The 22,500-nt window shown below is 34.5% G+C and overlaps 1 protein-coding gene across 2 annotated transcripts in view; it reads left to right on the forward strand.

Annotated features, from left to right (window-relative positions):
* Positions 1 to 22,500, forward strand: part of LOC127868839 (dual 3',5'-cyclic-AMP and -GMP phosphodiesterase 11-like) — a 97,700-nt gene that overhangs the window by 74,195 nt on the left and 1,005 nt on the right. For both annotated transcript variants that reach the window (XM_052410924.1, XM_052410925.1), the window contains exons 3-19: positions 305 to 466; positions 859 to 948; positions 1,548 to 1,685; positions 6,363 to 6,433; positions 8,735 to 8,798; positions 9,070 to 9,117; positions 9,907 to 10,050; positions 10,706 to 10,849; positions 11,339 to 11,485; positions 16,080 to 16,187; positions 16,617 to 16,726; positions 17,381 to 17,468; positions 18,233 to 18,333; positions 18,715 to 18,856; positions 19,755 to 19,829; positions 20,550 to 20,633; positions 20,915 to 22,500. The exon at positions 20,915 to 22,500 is cut by the window's right edge and continues 1,005 nt beyond it. In XM_052410924.1, coding sequence (XP_052266884.1) covers positions 305 to 466; positions 859 to 948; positions 1,548 to 1,685; positions 6,363 to 6,433; positions 8,735 to 8,798; positions 9,070 to 9,117; positions 9,907 to 10,050; positions 10,706 to 10,849; positions 11,339 to 11,485; positions 16,080 to 16,187; positions 16,617 to 16,726; positions 17,381 to 17,468; positions 18,233 to 18,333; positions 18,715 to 18,856; positions 19,755 to 19,829; positions 20,550 to 20,633; positions 20,915 to 21,058 — 1,860 coding nt within the window. In that variant the 3' untranslated portion in view covers positions 21,059 to 22,500. The remainder of the gene's footprint in view (positions 1 to 304; positions 467 to 858; positions 949 to 1,547; positions 1,686 to 6,362; positions 6,434 to 8,734; positions 8,799 to 9,069; positions 9,118 to 9,906; positions 10,051 to 10,705; positions 10,850 to 11,338; positions 11,486 to 16,079; positions 16,188 to 16,616; positions 16,727 to 17,380; positions 17,469 to 18,232; positions 18,334 to 18,714; positions 18,857 to 19,754; positions 19,830 to 20,549; positions 20,634 to 20,914) is intronic.

A 22,500-nucleotide genomic window follows, 5' to 3' on the forward strand; every position in this document is an offset into this window, starting at 1 on the left:
AATGACTTGTAGTAAACAGGCCGCTGTAAATACTGCAACTATTTTGTCGCTGAAAAACGTAATCGACAAGTAACATAACACCGATGTGAACACGTTGTCCTAATCTCTTGGCCTAGTGAACAGTGAGTCAAATATAAGGGTACCGATTGTGTGCCTGCCAAGGTCCTTGCATATAGGGCAGGGATCGAGAGTAAAGATTTATAATAGTGAATGTGTCTCTTATGTCGAAACTGGATGGCCCCTAGTCGAGAGGAATAACACTTAAATAAACAAACACTTAATTTTTAATGTAATACTCTTGTAGGATCCCCGCTTTAATTCCGACATTGACCTGCGGACCGGGTACACGACGCAGAGCATCTTGTCGATGCCGATCAAGGACAGCGAAGGTGTTGTCATCGGGGTCGCCCAGGCAGTCAACAAAGTGGTCAACCGGAACCAAACCTTCAACGAACACGACGAAAAGGTATTAGGCTTTTGTGAGATACGTTTTGAAGTCATTTTATAGGTGTTGTTACCTCCTAGCTTTTGAGGCTAATGCTGCCGGCGATGCCTTTGACGTGTTTTGTTATATTTGATATTCTGCTTCATGTTCACTGCTCACTATGTAGGCAATGTCAGTGTTATTTGGTTCTTAAAACATATGTTTTTCTAGGGATGAAACAAAAATATAACAACAACAAAACATAACAACTTCGATTTAAATTATATACTAACCGCTGTATAGTTTCTCCAGTAAGCCACTGGGAAATTGTTAAAACCTAAGCCGTGTAAGCTGTCGTACTCGATTTCATCGAGAAATACACGAAGCGAACGCATCATTAATATTTGTGCAGGTGATTGTGTTTATTTTTGCAGGTGTTTGCCTCATACCTCGCATTTTGTGGAATAGGCCTGAAAAATGCTCAACTTTACGAAAGATCTCTGCTTGAAAATAGAAGAAGCCAGGTAACCAATTGCGTCAATAGAAACATGTATATCATTACCTTCTAGTGTATTTTAAATCAAGTACTAGCTGATTTGACCACAAATGTATATCAAATAACTAATAATAAAAAAACTTTGATTTATTGATGTTCATTGGCAAGTTTAAATTTTCTTTAAAATAGATAGAAAAGAGATAATATTTCTAAACTGTTTTTTATATGCTTCATTTTTAGCCAATAATTCTTTGTTCATTTTTTTCATTGCCCAGGTTAATTAGTTTTACACTTTATGTCTTAACATCCTTTGAATGGTTCCAACGCATGTTTCCGCAAATTGCTATGATATATAAATTAATTATAGATAATTTTTAATGATTTTAATTGGATATCAAGTGGTCAACGTGTATTTGAGTTTAATAACTTTAGCAACGAAATCACCATACAAAACGTTAGAAATAATTTTATCACTCTATGTAAATTTTGTTGAAGTCTGTTAACCGGTGGGTATGTCATAGAATCCTTCACATTTCTGTTGTAAACGGATTTGTGTGCTATTATTAGGAACTGACATATTTGCAGATAGTTGTCCAATATAATCCTTATTTTTTTAACCGCTTTCAGGTACTTCTAGACCTGGCACGTGTTATTTTCGAGGAACAAAGCAACGTGGCGGCGCTCATACAAAAGATCATGATGCACACCCAGTCGCTGCTGCAGTGTGAACGTTGTCAGGTGATGCTGGTTGACGAATCAACGAAGGTAAGAAAATGACGTCATATGTGGCGTAATTTCTCTCTTTGAGCAGAATTGACTGATAGTGTTAGTGCTTTGAACAAAAAAACGTCAATATTCGATATGAAATTATTAATTCACATTTTTACCTAAACAACGTGTCAGTCACGTTTAGTCAGGTTTGTAATAATTCGGCAAACAACCACAGTGACGTCAACTTACAGATCGCAACAGAGGAAGCTTTCGATATGTCTATTAAAATATATCCTTTCTGTTGGCGTTCGTGATTCTTATAAGTTTCTGATGGTTCTTAAAATAAAGTTTGAATTTTGAAAACGTTGCATAGTGTGTTTTGATCATATGACTATGTTTGTTGCTGAACATTTGGATCGTAATTAGATTTATTTGTCATATATGCAAAAGCATTCAAATGTAAAAGAAAGCTCTTCTCTATTTACCTCACTCAATCAGTACCCTAGCCGATTTGTTGGTAGAAAAAAGATTTAATTCCGTTTAAACGTGGACATATATTTTTAAAAAGATTGATTTTATTTTATTTTATGTAAAGTTAGCAAATAAAATAATTTGCGTTTGCAGTTTAGTATGTTTGAATCGAAAAACACAATTAAATCATTTTCAGTACATTGTACATATACATTTTTATGTTAATTCATCTCATAGCACGTTTTTATTTACTCAATCAGTTTTGTTATGGTAAACTCCTGGAGAGAAATTGTTTATTAACGTTTTTTGTTGTTATTATCTGTTCTGTTTTTGTGTGATATACCAATATATGTATACTTTATTAAGAAAGTTTAATCCTAACGATAAATTTATTTTTATTTCTTGAAGGCATGATATAATTTTCATTTGAATATTGACCCATTTATTAAAGAAAATAAATTATAAATTATTTCAACCAGAGTTCAATACTTTTTCAGACACCACGCCATTCATGTCAGCTTTTAATGAATAAAAGCTCCGAAAAGATGGTGATTATAATAAACTATTTTACCGAGTTCTAGCGTCTAAATTCTAGCCTAACGATTTGTGCCCATCTTAACTAATTTCTTACCTGTTTGCCCCTGCTGTTTAGCACTAACAAATGTATTGACTAGTGTATTGACACTTTTTGAAATACAATTTATTTTAAGCGTATACGCGCGCGACAGTGTAAAATTATCCCCTTCAATATTCAAAAGGTAAAGGGCTGTATGCGAGATTTTTGAATTTACTTTGCCAATAATGTATTATAGGAAATGGATGATTTTAGGTTTGATACAGATCCCATTATAATCTTATTTTCACGTTTTTCTGTCTGTTGTTTTTTAAAACAGATTCCATAACAATCGTATTATACCCCCACTAAACGAAGTTTAGGGGGTATATAGGAATGAGCTTGTCTGTCCGTCTGTCGGTAGGTCTGTCTCTCGGTCAGTCCGTGTCCGCTCTCTTATTCAAGTAGTTTTCATCCGATCTTCACCAAACTTTGTCAGAAGTTGTATCTACATGATGTCTAGGCCAAGTTCGAACATGGGCCTTGCCGGGTCAAAAACTAGGTCACTAAGTGCGTTTTAAAGATTCAGCATGTTGTCCGCTCTCTAATTCAAGTAGTATTTTTTCAGATCTTCACCAAGCTTGGTCAGAAGTTGTATCTAGATGACGGCTAGGCCAAGTTCGAACATGGGTCATGGCAGGTCAAAAATTAGGTCACGGGGGTCACTTAGTGCGTTTAAACATTGAGCATGGAGTCCGCTCTCTTATTCAAGTAGTTTTCATTCGATCTTCACCAAACTTGGTCAGAAGTTGTATCTAGATGACGTCTTGGTTAAGTTCGAATATGGGTCATGCCGGGTTAAAACTAGGTCACTGGGTCACTTTGTACGTTTTAAACATTGTGCATGATGTCCGCTGTTTTTTGTGAAGACAACATGCACAATATTATGTGTCAATGCGGCATGTTGGGGTATTCGTCACGTCTGTGACAAAGCTCTAGTTTCACGTTATTTAAAAGTTTTTGTCGTCACAGATCCTATTACTATCCTTTTACGTCTTCTAATAATTATAATTTGATAAACGCCTTTTTGCACATACGTTTTTATCCCCACGCTTTTTGAAAAAAAGGTGGGGATATTGTGGTTATCTCCGCCGTCCGTCCGTCCGTCCGTCCGTCTGTCCGTCCGTCCGTCTGTCTGTCCGTCCGTCCTGGCCACTATCTCCTCCTACACTAAAAGCACTAGAACCTTGAAACTTACACACATGGTAGCTATGAGGATATGTGCGACCCTGCACTATTTGGAATTTTGATCTGACCCCTGGGTCAAAAGTTATAGCGGTTGGGGTGGGGCCGCGTCAGAAATTATCACTCATTTTTTTAGGTTATTTTACATTTACTTCTTTATTTCTACACCGATTCACTTCAAATTGATACTGGACCTCTCTTATGACAATACGGTCAATCTCAACCATGCATGGCCCCATTCCCAACCCTGGGGCGCCCCACCCACATAGGCCACACCCACCAAAAATTTCCATTTACTATAATTTTTTCATTTCTACACGGATTCACTTCAAATTGATACTGAACTTTTGTTATGACATTAGGGTCAATCTCAACTATGCATGGCCCCAATCCCAACCCTGGGGCGCCCGCCCACATAGGCCACATCCACCAAAAAATTCCATTTACTATAATTTTTTCATTTCTACACGGATTCACTTCAAATTGATACTGAACTTCTCTTATGACATTAGGGTCAATCTCAACTATGCATGGCCCCATAACCAACCCTGGGGCCCCGCCCACATAGACCACACCCACCCAAAATTGCCTTTACTATAATATCTTCATTTCTACACCGATTCACTTCAAATTGATACTGAACTTTTGTTATGACATTAGGGTCAATCTCAACTATGCATGGCCCCAATCCCAACCCTGGGGCGCCCGCCCACATAGGCCACACCCACCAAAAAATTCCATTTACTATAATTTTTTCATTTCTACACCGATTCACTTCAAATTGATACTGAACCTCTCTTATGACAATACGGTCAATCTCAACTATGCATGGCCTCATTACCAACCCTGGGGCCCCGCCCACATAGACCACACCCGCCCAAAATTGCCTTTTACTATAATTTCTTCATTTCTACACCGATTCACTTCAAATTGATACTGAACTTCTCTTATGACAATACGGTCAATCTCAACTATGCATGGCACAATTACCAACCCTGGGGCGCCCTGCCCACATATGTCACACCCACCCAAAATTGCCTTTTACTATAACTTCTTCATTTCTACACCAATTCACTTCTAGTTGATGATGAACTTCTCTTATGACAATACGGTCAATCTCAGCTATGCATGGCCCCATTACCAACCCTGGGGCACACCTAGGTCAAACATTCGGCGTGGGGATACGCGTCGGCCTCTGCCGCGCCATTTCTAGTCATAAATATGTATTTATATTCATAGTTTCTATTCAAACTCTAGTACGTAGTATCCGTATAAATCTACTGACTTAATATAAGTTGTTTTCTTTAACATGGAGTCATACAACCGTACACCTAGATCATTTCAACAAATGAGCCCAATTGTATGAAAACTGGTTTTTAAGGGGCCTTTTCACAGATTTTGGCATGTATTTAAGTTTTTCATTTAATGCTTTGCATTGACTAATGTAAATATTGGATCTAAAAAGCTCCAATAAAAACAATAATACAATTAAAGAAAGATAAAATAGAAACCCTCAACTGGGCATGAACCACTGACCCATGAACTAAAAGTCTATCGCTTTGACCACTCTGCAATCTCTGCTTATAAAATGACTGATGTATTTTATACTTTATATAAGCAATCCTCGTAGTATCACAAAATATAACGACACCAATATAACTCCAAATTATTCAATCGTTTAGCGCTGCAACGCTTTATACTTTTTAGGTTTTTAAATCATCAACAGATGCATATAATGGATATTTTAGAGCATGGTAAATGTTCAGTTTTACTGTTTTCTCACAAATATCCTTACTACAACGAAAATTTGCGAAACTGAAACATGGTTTTTGTCAATTTTGTCAATTTAACAAAATGTGAAAAGGCTCGTTTAATACTGGTCATAAGGTGTCCTATCAGATAAGCCTGTGAAGACTTCACGAGTCATGGACGAAACTTCCTTTAGACTATCGGTTAGAAGATACTTCTTGAAAAGAAAAAAAACCCTTTAAAGCGGAAAGTGTCGTCCCTGATCAGCCTGTGCGGACCAAACAGGCTAATATGGGATAACAATTTACGCACATGTATTAAACCAAATTTTTCCCAGAAGAGGCTAAAATACCTATTATAAGTTATGTTAAATATAAGCTGGTATAACAGACATAACGATTGTACTAACCATACGAGTGGGTAACATTTTGTGTTTAGTCAATCCATATCTCTATTTAAAATAGCTATAACATGATCTCAACCGTTTTATAGAATTTTTGTTTGAGTCTAGTGCAATTATAAAGATAAAAATACGATGGGTTGTTACGAATAATACCATCACTGTTTATAAGGAATCCTATCAGAATTGGTGTCAAAGTATTTAACTGTCAATGTAACACTTCCTAATTAGAGGTTGCGTTACAGCTGGTAAAATTACGTGTTGACATGATCTACATTGTTGTGCGCTAAACGAATACATTTGGTTCTTGCAGGGTGTATTTTCTCAGGTCTACGACATGACGACGGATGATTTCGATAACAGCGAGACTTACACGCGAGAGGGGTAAGTAATAAATTTTTCGTTTGACAATTCGATGCTCCTTTGACACTAATTATGTATTCCTATGCTAAAGTGAAGTGGGCAAGACTTTTGATCATGGATGCTTGGGTAGACATGGTAGACGGATAGAAAAATGGACAACATTCTAATGTTTTGGAGGCCATTACCGTAACCATTGAACAGGCGAAAATGTATTTCAAGAGCACTCGATATAGTTTTTTGTTTCAGTTAAAGAATTCTCATTTTAACGTGTTTTTTTTTCAGGAACAAAGCCAGTTTGCATTTACAAGCATTTATGTTTACGTTATTTGCATATACATGGACATGGTCACAATTTTATGTTTCTGTTTCATGAATCATATGGTAACTGTTTGTTCTGAGCTTAAGCATACTGGCTTCTTTTTATAATAAATCTAATGTTGTTTAATACGTTCAAATTAAGATGTTTTGGTACAAAATTCAATTTACTTGTTATTATGTATATTTGTTTAGTAAATTTATAATACTAAGCATACCAATGTCCCTGTGATGAATATTTTCTAGTAGAGGATGTCAAGTTCGCATTTCTGTCAGGTAACGCGTGTGAAAATCACGTTACGTAAAGGCACGGCACGTAATCGATTACTGTACACGTCCTACTAACGAACAAACATCAAACATTGTCATTTATCATCTTAACACTTATTGTTTATTCACTTCACAAAGGTACTTTACTCACATTTCACGTTTTGAGTTTGTGATGTCCTTATAAAGATTTTCTAAAATCTGTAACATGTATTCCGTAACAGACTCACTTATTTTCCGCGCCGCATATTGCTGTCATTGTACACACTTTCAAGGGATTGGACGTTGATCGTTCCAGTTTTCTAATGATTTTACCCAGAACCTAATCAATTTTAATTATGCAATAATATGTTCAAGGCTTAAAGCGGGTATATACGATCTTATCAAATATTTAGTAATAAATATAAAATGTGTAAAAAACTTATTATACATATATTTCAATATAAACTAAAATAAAAGTTAAGAAGAACATGTGTCGAAAAATGCTAAATAAGCCAGATATTTAATTCTGAAATCGAAAAAGGCTGTACAGCCGAATTCGCCAGCATGTATATCATGCATGTACGATGTGAATCTAAATTTAGTTTAACGGTTCATTTGAAATTCCTGCAGCGATATCGATTCATACGACACATGAACACTTACAAAAAAGACGAATGCATCGGTTATTGTAGGAAAATAATTACGAATTATCTTCGTCACAATCGGCTCGGGGCGCTAATTTGTATTTGCTGTATTTTATGAAATTCGTCTTAAATGTATCATTTTTCTTGCAAATTGTGTGTTATTATAACATATTTGTATCAATATTTTACAATTCAGCACATATAAAAATCGTATATACCCGCTTTAAGGTGTATATAATTTGACGAGGACAAGCGTTGCTTCACTTCATTTTTACGAAGGCAGCCAATGATTAAAAAAAAAATACTGTTTCCATTATTTGTTCATTGTGGCACCTACATATAATGATCACCAGAGCACTTATTTCGGCGTTCGTTGTCGTGCGTCGTTTTATAAAAATAATCATCCTTTTAGCTCGTTACCACTATAGAGACCAAATTAAAAATAAGAATACAACTTTGGTCACCAGGTCAAATATATGAAAACCGTTTAAGCCAAATTTATGATTCAATTTTGATGAAACATGGTGAGAATGTTTATTTTGTCGATACTTAGTTCAAGTTTGAATCAGGACTCCCTGCGTCAAAAAACAAGGTCAGAAAATAAAATTTAGAAAAAAGACTGAAACCACTCTAGAACCTTCATTTACGATTTAATCTTAACGAAACTTGGTAAGAATTTTTATCTTGATCATATCTAGGTTATGATGGAATCCGGATGTAGCGGGGTTCAAAATCTATATCCACATGTAGAATATTCAGCGGTTAGTACACATGTGACCAAGATGAACGCTTAATGGTCATTATGGCCCTTTTCAGCATGATTCAGATAATTAGGTGTCCATCTTAACATCAGACATATTTTGTTATGATCCACGCTGTATGCATTGTTTCAGTGAAAAGCGTTAAAATGGAATGCGGTCATGATGACAGAATAAAATTGCAAACACATTTACTTTTTGTGGAATATTTTTAAAAGGAGTTCTATAAATAAATAAAAATGCACATTATAAATATTTTTCGCAATAGTGTCTTTACAATTGAAATGTAATCTGGTTTTTATTTTAAATTACACTGGATACAAAACCTATGCCAAAAAGTACCTTTATTATTTTAGCCCAACGCATCCTCGCTTTCCTATCCAGATTGGAATCACAGGTCACGTGGCTGCCACAGGGGAGGTAACTTGTGTTAGGGGCTCTTTATATTTAGATTTGAACTTTAATCTTCATTCGCAATTTTAATTGTCAAACTACCCGTGAAGAACTACTAGCGAATAAAATAAAACACATAGAATGAGGATATGTTTTTTTAATTTGTAACAAAGTCATAACTGTTATTAATTTGGAGTGACATTGGAATGGAAACGCTATCAGTAATGCGATTGGCGAATGTCTGAAAACTAGATACTCAGAAAAGTGGATTGTTGTACGTTGACGATTAATGTTACAGCCGCTCAATATTCCGGATGCATACATGGACCCGAGGTTTGACCCAACGGTAGGTTTCCTTCGTTTCTGTATTTTGAAGTAGAATTGTATTTCATCATAAATTTTTTATATATCTACACATTCGCCATTTATGTCACAAATTAAACCAAAATTGCCAGTTTGAACATTTTCCTCGCCAATTTCCAATATAACATAAAATCTCTATCCATCCAAACACGTTCTCTTGCACTCTTCATGATCACAGTCATTACAATCTTTATATATTATTGTTTCTCTACTCCGAATCCGCCATAATCACATTGATTCCCCAACACATCTTTGATTTATACACAAGGCAAAAACTACCATTAAAATCATCGTATTTACAATGTATTTCACTCCTTAAATGTAACCAAAGTGAAGCTTCTGCTGCATCAGTAGAAGCGATAACTTATAATTGTTAGTGGTCTTTTGCTTATCGCAATTGGACAATTGTCAAAACGTAACACGCAAGGAAAAAAGCACTAGACACAGTAGGACACAAAAAAAAAACACGCAACAAATACATACAAAATAAATAATCTGCCAGTTACGGCCTCAGGACAGTCAATGCAAAAAGTGAAGGTTTTAATCGGTTTGCAAGATCTCGATGTTCACACATAGCCTTGTAATGTTTCCTCAATATATATATTGTTTCCTCAATATATATATATATATATATATATATATATATATATATATATATATATATATATATATATATATATATATACGCAATTGTCAACGCAGCAATGAAGTACATAATCCGACCGAAACAGGAATAATGTCCAATTACCGCCTTTATCCCTCCATACTACAGGCCGACAAGGCGACGGCGTTTCGCACACGCTCCATCCTATGTATGCCCATCAAGAACGCGGAGGGCCGCGTAATGGGCGTCAGTCAGCTGATTAACAAAAAGGACGGCACCGCCTTCACGAAAAACGACGAGAATCTCTTTGAGGTTTGCTGATAATCTTTTCTGTTTCATATACGAGTTGATGATACAATATTTTTGATACTTTTATACTTTTTTTCAATGTTTGAACTTGTTTTAATTTACTTTACCATAGTTCAACGACCTTAGTGGGAGCTTACTATGAAACTAACAAATTAGTAATGTGAGTTTGCAGTACACGTACTATGTGAAGCGACTACTTTTTATTTGAGGTTGAAGCATTTCCAACATTTATTCTTAGCATATTGTATGCATTTTGCACATCCATTTATTTTCGATGCCATATATATTACCTTTGTTCTCATGTATTTCAAAATTGAGTACCATTTTCTTATAATTGTTATTTCCAACATTCACTTTTTTCAAGGTATTTGATGTTTGTTTTTGGTCACTGCATACATGATATCCAGAATTAATTTTATGAAATAATTGTATGAACTAACATATATGATTTTCAGGAATTGGTTATATTTGTGTGACCCAACATTAATTATTGCCAAGTTATTGCATTATTTGTGTGATCCATATGCATTTGTAATATTTATATAACCCAACACTAACGATATCCTGGCAACCACCTTCAATATTTCATGTCCATCTTTTGTGTCGTCTATTTGCAAGCATTTGACATACACAATGATAAAATTTCAACCATTTTCAGGCATTTGCAATATTTTGTGGCATGGGCATATACAATACTCACATGTACGAGAAGACAGTGCGGGCCAGTGCCAAGCAGCGCGTGGCTCTTGAGGTTCTCTCTTACCACGTGTCCGCATGCGCAGAAGACGCCATCAAACTTAAGGTCAGTGCCGAGACACTTGCCTCACCAAAGACCTTACGACGATTTAAGTTACGACTGAATATTAATTTTACAACTTATGATATTGATAAACGCTATGTTATTTTATCAATAGCATGCTATTTACTGAAAGGGAATTAATATAATAACTGTATTTTGCTGTTAAGTGATAGAAAATTAGACTTTTTTCAAAACAGCCTGTTAAATGATATGTTCGTACGATTGTTAATAAGAGGGCTGTCTTGCATTTTTTCAATATGCGTTGCATTTTTTCATTTGGTGTTGCCCATCCAACTTGTCACTTTGTTGGTCATGTTTATGAAGTTTCGGCTGTAAATGCAAAAAAATTTCATCCGAATGATTATGCTTCTTTTATTGCCGCTAACTAAAACCTTATTTTAAAACTTTATTTTTTCTTTGGAATACAAGCTTACACCCATAAAAATGTCTCGATCATCGTACCATTGTGTTTTTGTTGTCTCGTTGAATCAGAAAGCTGTGATACCATCTACCTCCGACTATCGTCTGCTAGAATACGGCTTCAACGATGCCAGTCTTGACGACGATGACACACTGAAGGCCAGCATCCGTATGTTCATCGACCTTGACCTTCTGGAGAAGTTCAGAATAAATTATGATGTAAGTATAGTGAACACATTCTAGAACCGTGAAACATTATTAGGACAAGAATTTGTGTCGACTTGCTTTATTGATTATACTTCATTATACAAAACAAAGTATACATATAATCCAGTACACTTCGTAAAAGAATACCTTTTCAATTATTATTTCGAACATTGCCAGACCAATAGTATTTAATCGTCTGTTAAACAAGTATAGTGCAAACAAATCTAAATAAAGGTAAACTACATTCCTGAATGTGGATTTTTCAAAAGAAATACTGTGCTCGAAAAAATAGGTACATTATTCTGAGAGAAAATAATAGGATCAACTTCTAGTTTTTTTATTTAGGCGTATACAAACTGCTGATACAATACAAGACAATGGAAAACATAACATGATACAGTCTCAAATCCTATTGCGAATCAAACGTAGTTTGACATAAACATGTAAATGTTTTGCATAAAGTCTTTGGAACAACTCTCAAATTGCGCCACTGTTATCCATTTAATAGTGAGTTTTGAGCCCTTTTAGGCGTAAACCGAGTTCACAACATATGTCATTTAATCGTTGTTGTTTTATTATCCTGATGAATGTTTGATTGTATGAATGTTTGTTTCCATTTGCGTGTGCACAGTTCTTTTCAAAACATAACAGATATTTAGTTAAACAATAAAACTGGTATTTGACGTGTAATCTTAAACCTCAGCGCCACATACATGTAATGCTAATTTTAAAACCCATTTCAATACAAAATTAAATGCTTTGCACTGGCAAATATATCATAAACAAATTTGCTTAAATGCAAAGTTCAGTTGTTTGCATTCACCAAAACCATGTATATGTATCGAAACTATTAACTGATCGACTCAATGCAGTAATAAAAAACAAAATCAGAAGACGTATGGCTTAGAAGCAAAGACAAAAGGCAATGTGTCTGTTTAACTCCTGTCCCACGAGAGAAGCATGGGCTCTAGAGGAAAGATTCAATCTGTTAATTTTGATTGGAAAGCAAAGACGCGAGTCTGAGCTGTCACTTGATATACAATAAATTAGCGAGTGAAGACAATTTTGTATGAATTATTTTGGATTGAGTGATCGCTTTGGTTCGTCTTTATATTTAAATGGCGAGCTATTGTGGTAGCTGGTCTGCCGTCGTCCGTCGTACTGTTTTTTATTTCATGTTTCATGTGTTGTCAACAATATGCTTCAAACAACATCTCATCCTACACCACTAGGCTCATTTTCACGAACGTCAAAGGAGTGATTCTTGGGTGATCTCTTTCAAATGTGTTTAATTTGTTCCTGCCCGATGTATTTGTAGGTCATCAGAGATGCAATATATTTAAAAAATTGAAAATAAAAAATGTATTATCCTCTGAATCCACAATCTCAGTAGTTTATTAGTTGGTGTGTTATATTGTCAAGTTGTCCTCTAACAATATGGTTCAAATCAAGCCCCTGTGCTCAAAACTTGTATAGCCCGATGGGTCAAATGATTTATAAAAACATTTAAAGCCTAGATATTTAAAAATCTTTTTCAGGAGCTCAATATTTGGTGTGTCAAATCGTCTAGTAGTCATTTACACAGATTGTTAAAACAATTCCCCTGGGTTGAAAACTTTCCATGCCACAGTGGTACCATGATTAAATAGTTTTATATAATAAACATTTTGTTCTGTGAAACCAAACGGCTGAAAGGTCAATATTTGTATTTAGCATCATTTAGTGGACCTGTCTGAGGAAACATTAACATGCCCCTGTGGTCAAACCCTGCTACGTACCAGGATACACAGGATTTATCAGTCTTATATATTAAATTACTTGTATAATCTCCTTTTCTGAAACCGCATCAATTTGTGTTATTTTTATTTGTGCAACATTGTCTAGCGTTCTTCTACTAAGTTTGTTCTACTCTTGCCGGTGGGGTAAAATCTGGCCATACCTCAGGATTCAGATGATTTATTTAGAATTATATAAAAAAACTTTAAAAATCATCTCTGAAACCAAGAGTCCCAAAAACTGTGATATTTAGTATGAAACAGCAGATATGGTTCCTGTACACATATTTTTACAAAATATGCCTTTGGGTCAAAACTGGCCACGCATATGTCGTCAAATGCGTTTTCTCGGTCTTTATAGAAAACTGCTTACAATTATTCTTTGATACTGAGATGGTCAGAAATTAAATATCTGGTGTGTAACATGGTATACGCTACAAAGAATGATACAATCATGCCACAGGGCTCAAAGCTGGCCACGCCCCATGGGATACCTGATTTATTATACAGACGTATAAGTAAATTACTAAAATAAATAATTTAGTCTCTCAAACCACACATCCAAGATCTTTAATATTTGGTGTGAAACATCAGATATAGGTCTAGTAAACTTTTTTAGCTCACCTGTCACAAAGTGACACGGTGAGCTTATGTGATCGTGTGATGTCCGGCGTCCGTTGTGCGTGCGTGCGTGCGTCCGTCAACAATTTGTTTGTGTAGACAGTAGAGGTCACAGTTTTCATCCAATCTTTATGAAATTTGGTCAGAATATGTATCTTGATGAAATTTGGGTTGGGATTGTATTTGGGTTATCTAGGGTCAAAAATAAGGTCACTATTTCAAATAATAGAAAAACCTTGTGTAGACAATAGAGGTAACAGTTTTCATCCAATCTTTATAAAATTTGGTCAGAATGTTTATCTTGATGAAATCTGGAATGGGATTGTATTTGGGTGATCTGGGGTCAGAAACTATGTCACTATGTCAAATCATTGAAAAACCTTGTGTAGACAATAGATGTCATAGTTTTCATCAGATCTTAATGAAATATGGTAAAAATAATTGTCTTGTTAAAATCTGGGTTGGAATCGAATTGGGTCATCTAGGCTCAAAAACTAGGTCACTAGGTCAAAGTTAAAAAAAACTTGTGTAGACAGTAGAGGTCACAGTTTTCATCCACTCTTAATAAAATTTGGCCAGAATGTTAATCTTGATGAAATCGGAGTTGAGATTGTATATGGCTCATCTGGGGTAAAAAACTAGGTCACTAGGCGAAATCATAGAAGAACCTTGTGTAGACAATAGTGGTCACAGTTTCCATCAGATCTTTATGAAAGTTTGTTAGAATGTTTATCTTGATAATATCTGGATTGAGATTGTATTTGGGTCATCTGGGATTTTTGGTCAATCGGTTAAAATATAGACAAACCTTGTGTAGACAATAGAGGTCATAGTTTTCATCTGACCTTAATGAAATATGGTTCGAATGTTTATCTTGATAATATCTGATTTTGGTTTGTATATGGGTCATCTTGGGTCAATAATTAGGTAACCGGGCCAAATCTAGTAAAACCTTGTGTAGATGAAAGAGGTCACAGTTTTCATCACGTCTTAATGAAATTTTGTCAAAATGTATTCAGTGATGGAATCTGGCTTGGGATTGTATGTGGGTCATCTGAGGTCATAAAGTAGGTCATCTGGTCAAATCATAGCAAAACTTTCTGTAGACGGTAGAGGTCACAGTTTATCGGATCTTTATGAAATGTAGTCAGAATGTTTATCTTGATTGAATCTGGGTTGGGATTATATATAATTCAACTCAATTCCTAAAAATGAACTTATGCACGTTGATGACCTTCAATTTTTGACCACTTGTCAAACTTAATTTATTACAATGAACTATATCAGTTATCAAGTTGATAAAGGAATTATTTATACTATTTGTTCTGTGAGATTTCATTACTTAACATACTAATATCTTTAGTTTATTTATATTTTAGTGTACTATGCGAAGAAGGTCTGCCGTAAACGTTTTTGGATGCTTTCGAGATGATGTGTTACATCTCAGTTTATTCTGCATTATGTTTGATTTAAAATGACCTAAATGAAATGTTATATTCAACACACATTATGTATGTAACTGACAGTCACGCCGAGTTACCAAAAATAATTCTGACCATTAACTTCGATGGTCCTGAAATTTGGCCCATTTGTACTTCATGATGTAGCTAACCATAGTGTGATAGAATTTAAGTTGATATAACAAGGTTAGTCAGGTAAGCGATTCAGGGCCATCATGGCCTTCTTGTTTCATATAATATTCCCCTGGGATTTAAAAATGTATCCCCTCTCGAAAAACGGATGCAGACTTCAGGATGAGCTTTATTTTAATGTAATTTCAAATTCCATCAATGTACTTAATGGCTTCTATTTAAAGTTTATTGGGTAATGTATTACATGTATACAGTGTTATACTATTTTGTTAACAATTCAGTTACATTTATAAACACGAAAGTCAAGATACCATGTGTTCAATGAAGAACCTTTGTACAACATTAATAAAAAAAACGTAATGTTCATACATTTGTGTATGGCCTGATTTATATGTTCATGCACCTCGATTGGACATCACTTAGTTTCCTTTTATAATTAAATGTTTGATTTGATTTAGAAAAGTATCAAGTTATATAATATTGGATAACACGTTGGTAATAGTTTATGCCCCCATCATCCCCCAGAAGATTTGCGTGGATAACTTAAGTGTATGCAGAAATATTACACTCTTAAATAAACAAGGTACAATATATTACACCATTTCTGTTACATTGCAGACCCTATGCAGATGGCTGCTGTCGGTGAAAAAGAATTACAGAAACGTGACTTACCACAACTGGCGACATGCTTTCAACGTGGCTCAGACAATGTTCTGTTGTCTAAAGGTATATTTTGAACGCCATGAAACAGTGTTGCAATTGCTTTGCGATAGCCTTTTGATCAAGATGTTATTCGACTTTCATTTCAAGGTCAGAAAGGGTATAGCAGACTTTACTACATATTTCACACGAATCTGGTACATTTTAAATAGATTCACTATGCCTACTAAATATATCCATTCGAAACGCGATACCGCGATTGAAGATGTAGACGCTCTTGAAATATTTTATATAAGTATGATATTAGCATTTTAAACTGGCCCGATATCATGTGTATATGTTTTTTCTGCTACTTTTGTCAAAACGAAGGCAATACGGAGCCGTATATTTTACATTTAAATGTATCGATCATTCTTATATGTAAATTACACGTACATCAACTTTTTAAACCAGTTGGCTTAAATATTTCCATCGGCATTCGTTATTTCGTTTTAGAAAGGCCAGCTTGACCGCTATATCAGCGACGTGGAGACCCTGGCGCTCGTGGTGGGATGCCTGTGTCATGACCTTGATCACAGGGGCACCAACAATCAGTTCCAGATAAAGTTAGTGTTAATGCCAAAGTGTTCCCATCTATCTACATAACAAGTCAATCCTCTACTCCTTGGTAGCAATCGCCAGTATCATAACTTAGCCTAAATAGTGTTTGTTACATCAAAACGTGCGATTATATTGCACTGGTGAATAATAAATCATAAAGTTATTAATTCTTTTTGAATTGATTTGCTTAACTTTCTTCTGCATTTAAATTTAAGTTACAATATTATTCTAATGATCATATACGTGTGTGATCTTTGATTTAAAAATGTAACATGACTTTCAATACCCGATATACTGGTTAAAGCCCAGAATGATTTACTTCGACTGTTCCATATCTGTAACACGAACTTTGATTTTTGTTTCTATTTTTGTTTTGAGTATTGTCATGAATTGTATACGTAATTAGTTACTTGTCGTTAATGAAAGATTAGCAGATGGTACCCGTAATTTCGTGAGTGTCAGTTTGTATCATTTTCACGGTTTCACGATTAATCGTGCTCTCTGTGGCGGAAGTCCGAGAAAATCCGTTGATGAAATACGATTGCATTCACAAGGCATGCATTTACAAAAATGTCATGCTTTCTTGGTGGCAAAATATTGGCATTTGAATTATCAGACTCAATCATGACGGATGACAACGTTGTTTTTTTTTATTTCAGGGCAATGTCTCCACTCGCCGAGCTGTATTCTACCTCAACCATGGAGCATCATCACTTCGACCAGTGCATTATGATATTAAGTACAGAGGTAGGTTGACATTTAAGATTCGACCGATCAGTTATTTACAGGTCTTGTGGTTACATTGAAACTAAGTTGAAACTAAATGTTGATCAATTCATCAAGATATGAAGTTCATTGGTAACTTCAAACATGTTTTGGTAAATATAATTTACCTGTATGTGTTTACCCCAATCATGTTGTTTACATGAAACTCAATTCAAACCAATGCATTATTGTGTAACGTACATTTTTAAGTGGAATTTGGAATTTTTAAGTTGAATTAGTAAAACAACACATCCATTAATGTTAAGACTAAATTGAGATCTATATTAAGTGCAAAGCTGAATGAATTTAATCGGTAACTTTTGCATTGCTGATAGTAACAACTTTTAAAGTGGTTATTTTTTATTCTGATGAATTATGTGATTGTTTACCTTGTTTATATGACACCAGATCCATATGCTTTGCAGGAATATCGGTAATACGTATCGAAATATTATTCTTATAATTGTATTCAATTAGAACCTTAATTTAAATGTATTGCATAATAACTCCCAATCTTTTATAGCCAAAGCAATTTGCTAGCACATGTTTTGTTTTCTTTATAGAGTAAAACAAACCTCAAATGTAAAGGACCTTCAAATAATGAACAAACAGTCACGTCGTACAAATCGTGTCATCTGACTGAATTATACTAATCGACTGCCTATTCACGTAATCCATTCAGATGACACGCTTTGTCTGACAAATCAACATATTGCTACAATATGAATCATTATAATGCATTTTAGGGCAATGAAATCCTCTCAGGTTTGTCTCAGGAAGAGTACGAAAACGCAATCGGGCTGTTGGAATGTGCAATCCTTTCTACAGATTTGGCGCTGTATTTTAAGTTAGTACTCCCTCCCTTATAAAGAGATATATCTGCATTGCAAGAAGGCACTGTCTCTTTTAATGTTACACTATTTTGCAGGTAGTTGCGTTTTGTTTATTTTAATGCATGTTATATTGAAAAAATTACATAGACGTATTTTATACAAAACTGGCCCTGAGTAAACGTTGTCAAAATAATTGATCACTGTATGTGAAAAAGAACAACTTTCTATTTTATTTTGTATTGCGATATAATAAACCTTAAGGATTTGCGAATTGTGTGGTTTTGTTTGACATAGTGGCGGAATTAAAAACCTAAAAACTTAATTTAAGTTATAAATGTTTTGATGAGTCGGCAGAAATAGCAAGATATTTTATTTACGCTGGATTTATACTACAGGCGCCGAGGGGAGTTTTTTAAGCTGGTAGAGCAAGGTCTTTTGGACCTAGACCAGGACGAACACCGAGATTTATTACGGTCCATGCTCATGACGGCATCGGACGTATCGGCGATAACCAAACCGTGGGAAGTGCAAAAACGGGTAAGAGTAGGAAAATCAGCGCTGTTATAAAGTATTAATATTTGAAACTTAAAGCTCATAAGTTAATCAATTGTTTTGTTCATGACAACGTCACACACTGTTTGGAAAAAGCCAATACACAAAAACTTTATGCATACAGATAAACTATGTGTACATTATAAACATACCTCATTATTACTGTTGCTTTTAATGATTTCTCTTACACCAATCCAATTTCTCTTTCTTATCTGTAAAAGATTGTTTCTTTTAGAACAATACAACATTGTTAAGGGATTTTCTTCCTGTGTGGTTCTTTCGGGAATAGAAATGTGGTTCTTATTTCTTGCATTATTTGTCCTAAAATACCATAAGCTAGAACACAATATTCATCATATTTCGAAAAAGGAGGTTTCCATTTACGATTATGTGTAAACAAATTGGATAATTTAATTTGATCATGTTTTCGATTTGAATTTTATGGCTATATTTTAAGTATTCTTTAATTCCTGAAGTATCTATGGCCATCAATCGATTTAGTCGAAAATACATGATCGGCTTAAAATGTTTATCAAATGTTGCCATTAGATCACTTCTGCTTGCATTATCCTAGCCCGACATAAACAAGCGAAAACAACGTATAGCAGTCGTTCTTTCATGTATGGGTTCGATTAGCAGAGAGTAAAATTTACGTGTCTGAGAAAAGACAAGCACGTAAAAAATTAACACAATTTTGGTCAACGCCTTGAGACGGTAAATGCAGAGTATTTATAGTTTTAAAAGGTTAACAGATGCAGCAAACCTCACACTTGGCCCATCTCAGTCATTAATATTTAACATATACACATTTTCTTCGAAGCATGACCTTACCTTAAAGTATTAAAAATAATCGGGTCACCATTGTGTTCTTTTTGTACTTCAGGTAGCGGATCTTATTGCTTCTGAGTTCTTCGAACAGGGTGATTTGGAAAAGACGCAGCTGAAAATAAAACCAATCGTGAGTTTCAAAATTTCAAAAATAAGTAAATAAAACATGCGTTCAGTAAGATCTGAGGCTTTCAGTTTTGATAACGGTTTATAAACGATAGTTTGACGAGCTAACCTGCTTTGTATGTTAAGACAGTACATGCCAGTTAAGAAGGTTTTTGTCACATGTCACACATTTTCCTTGACAAGTCTTGAAATATAATAATATACATGTTGACGACGTAATTTGACCAAAATAAATCAAAGTGAGTAGTTTTCACTCCAAGAACAATAGACAATCAAAGAGTTCGAAATAATATATCATATACATTTTAAACTTAAATGTGTAAATCAAGGTAGGATATATTTGTTGAAATATCATCTTATAGTTGGTATATTAAAATGGATAAATACGTACTTGCAATTCAAAATAAATTTACCTTATATTGTAAAATAATAAAATACATGTAGAATCCAGTTCTTTGCATAATGTTAATTCAATCGCAAAAAAGTTGCATATGAACATACAATTTTGAGTATGCGCAGTGATAACAGCGCGATTGGAATAATTTTGCTTATCTTCTTAAAACTTCGAATGAAGAAGCTTCAAGACCATATAGTAAACAAATAAAGAAAAAATGTAATTGAATCTGGTAAAAGCATCAAAAGCATTTTATCATGTACAAAGTAATTTTGTGATAAATCAGGATGTTATAATCCACCAACAAAGGATCTGTATTCTATATTGTAGGAAATGATGGACAGAGATAAGAAAGACAAGCTTCCAATGATGCAAGTTAATTTTATCGACACGATATGTATGCCTGTGTACAAGGTTTGTGTTACTGACTTTAACTGTTGTATTGACGTATTGATTCAATAAAAAAATTAATTAGCCAGTAGACACACATTTATTGATACATCTGTCGGTTGTTTTTTTTGCAAGGTTTTCAGTAAATGTATTGAATCAGTCAATCATGGTATTTTATTTACCCACACACATATACACATTTGGTTGGTCAACTGAAGCATAAAATGACCACTATCGTGTGGTCAATAAACTTGTGATTGTAAATACTTACCGATGAAGTGATCAATTCATGGATTTATTTGCAGGCTATGGCTAGGATGCAGCCCAATTTAAGCCCCCTAATGGAGGGCTGTCGACGTAACAGGGATAACTGGGAGCACCTCGCTCAAGACATGAATAAAGGCCAGGTCGATGAACAACAAAAAGAGACGGTAAAATCATCCAGCTGACATAAACTGAAATGTCGTATTTTGTGACTTGACTTGTGACCGGTTTACCATTGATAAAGATCCCGTATTTTGTGAGCGGCTTGACTATGTGTATAGATACCTCGATCGATTGGTATGTTGTACCATTGCATGGATCCGAATAGTGTTTGCTGAAATCGGAAAAAGATACAAAATCAGATGTTTGGTATAGATCAGTGTTAAGTTACAAATGGTCGTTTCCTTTTTTACGTGCTCATACCTAACGGACGGATATTCTGATATATGTTGTTACTAATTAAAGCAGACCGATAAATTGGTTAACCTGGAAAACCATCCACCATTTATATTTTATTTGAACAAAATAATGAGCTTTGATATTATTTGGGTATGATTTTTACAAGCAATTATTTATTTTATACATATGGCTTATATGTTCATCAAACATCAAAGTAGTGTTGTGTTTATTCATTTTGTATTGCCGATGCATTTTGTTCTATATTATTTCCTATTTATTATGACAATTTACATTCATTTGAAATTCTGACCAACCAATTATGTCATGATAATTTATTTTTTACTTTAAATTATTGTACGAGATGAAACATGTCGTTTGTTTTCACTATCAAAACCAAAGTTAACTTTACTTACCTTAATCATTTATGATTATCAGCTTTCATTAAACGAATGTTGGCATTTCTAGATTACCTTAGAACGTATAACGTACACCGTCAAGGGGAAAGGTTTTGAGTTATGTCTTACTGAAAGTTTTAAATCGACACACTTCTAAATTTGAGTGAACATTGTATCATGCGTTCGTACTAGTAAGAATATGTAGATGACCATGTGTGTATTATATCGGGCATGCAATAAGTGGATTCGCAAGTGGTTTTGCATCGTCGTGCCCGATTTATTCTTAGCTTGCACGATCTTCATTGAGAAATTTATACTGTGCATGTTAACTTTATCGATGAAACCCATATGTGTGCTTTGTGCTTTGATATAACGTCTTTTATAGCGAAGAATATTTATCTGTGATATAAATTCTTGCATGACATACGAGATTCAATTGTAACAGGTGATAATTGAACATATTGTTCTTCTTTTGTTATCACTGTTATTTTAAAATGACAAACCTCTTCTGGCGATTGTACACATGCAATATTTTTTTATGTATTCATCAGTTTTTTATTACGTTTAATTTTTGTAAATATGCATTCATATACCTTTACGGTTAAAATCGCACATTTGCGCTTGGTTGAGTTTTAGTTTAGAAAAAAGGCAATTTGGAAACGAAGTTTAACAATTTTAACGTTGAAGCAAAAGTCTTATTGCTGTATATTGCATATCAAAGGGACTTGTTTACAGCTGGAATGCGGTTTTTATGTCTGTCTTTAAATTATTTTTAATTGATAGATAATTTTTTTTTAGAGCTTACTTACAAGTGGATGAATATTATTTTAACC

This window comes from Dreissena polymorpha, chromosome 2 (genome assembly GCF_020536995.1).
Source record: "Dreissena polymorpha isolate Duluth1 chromosome 2, UMN_Dpol_1.0, whole genome shotgun sequence".
Taxonomy (NCBI): domain Eukaryota; kingdom Metazoa; phylum Mollusca; class Bivalvia; order Myida; family Dreissenidae; genus Dreissena; species Dreissena polymorpha.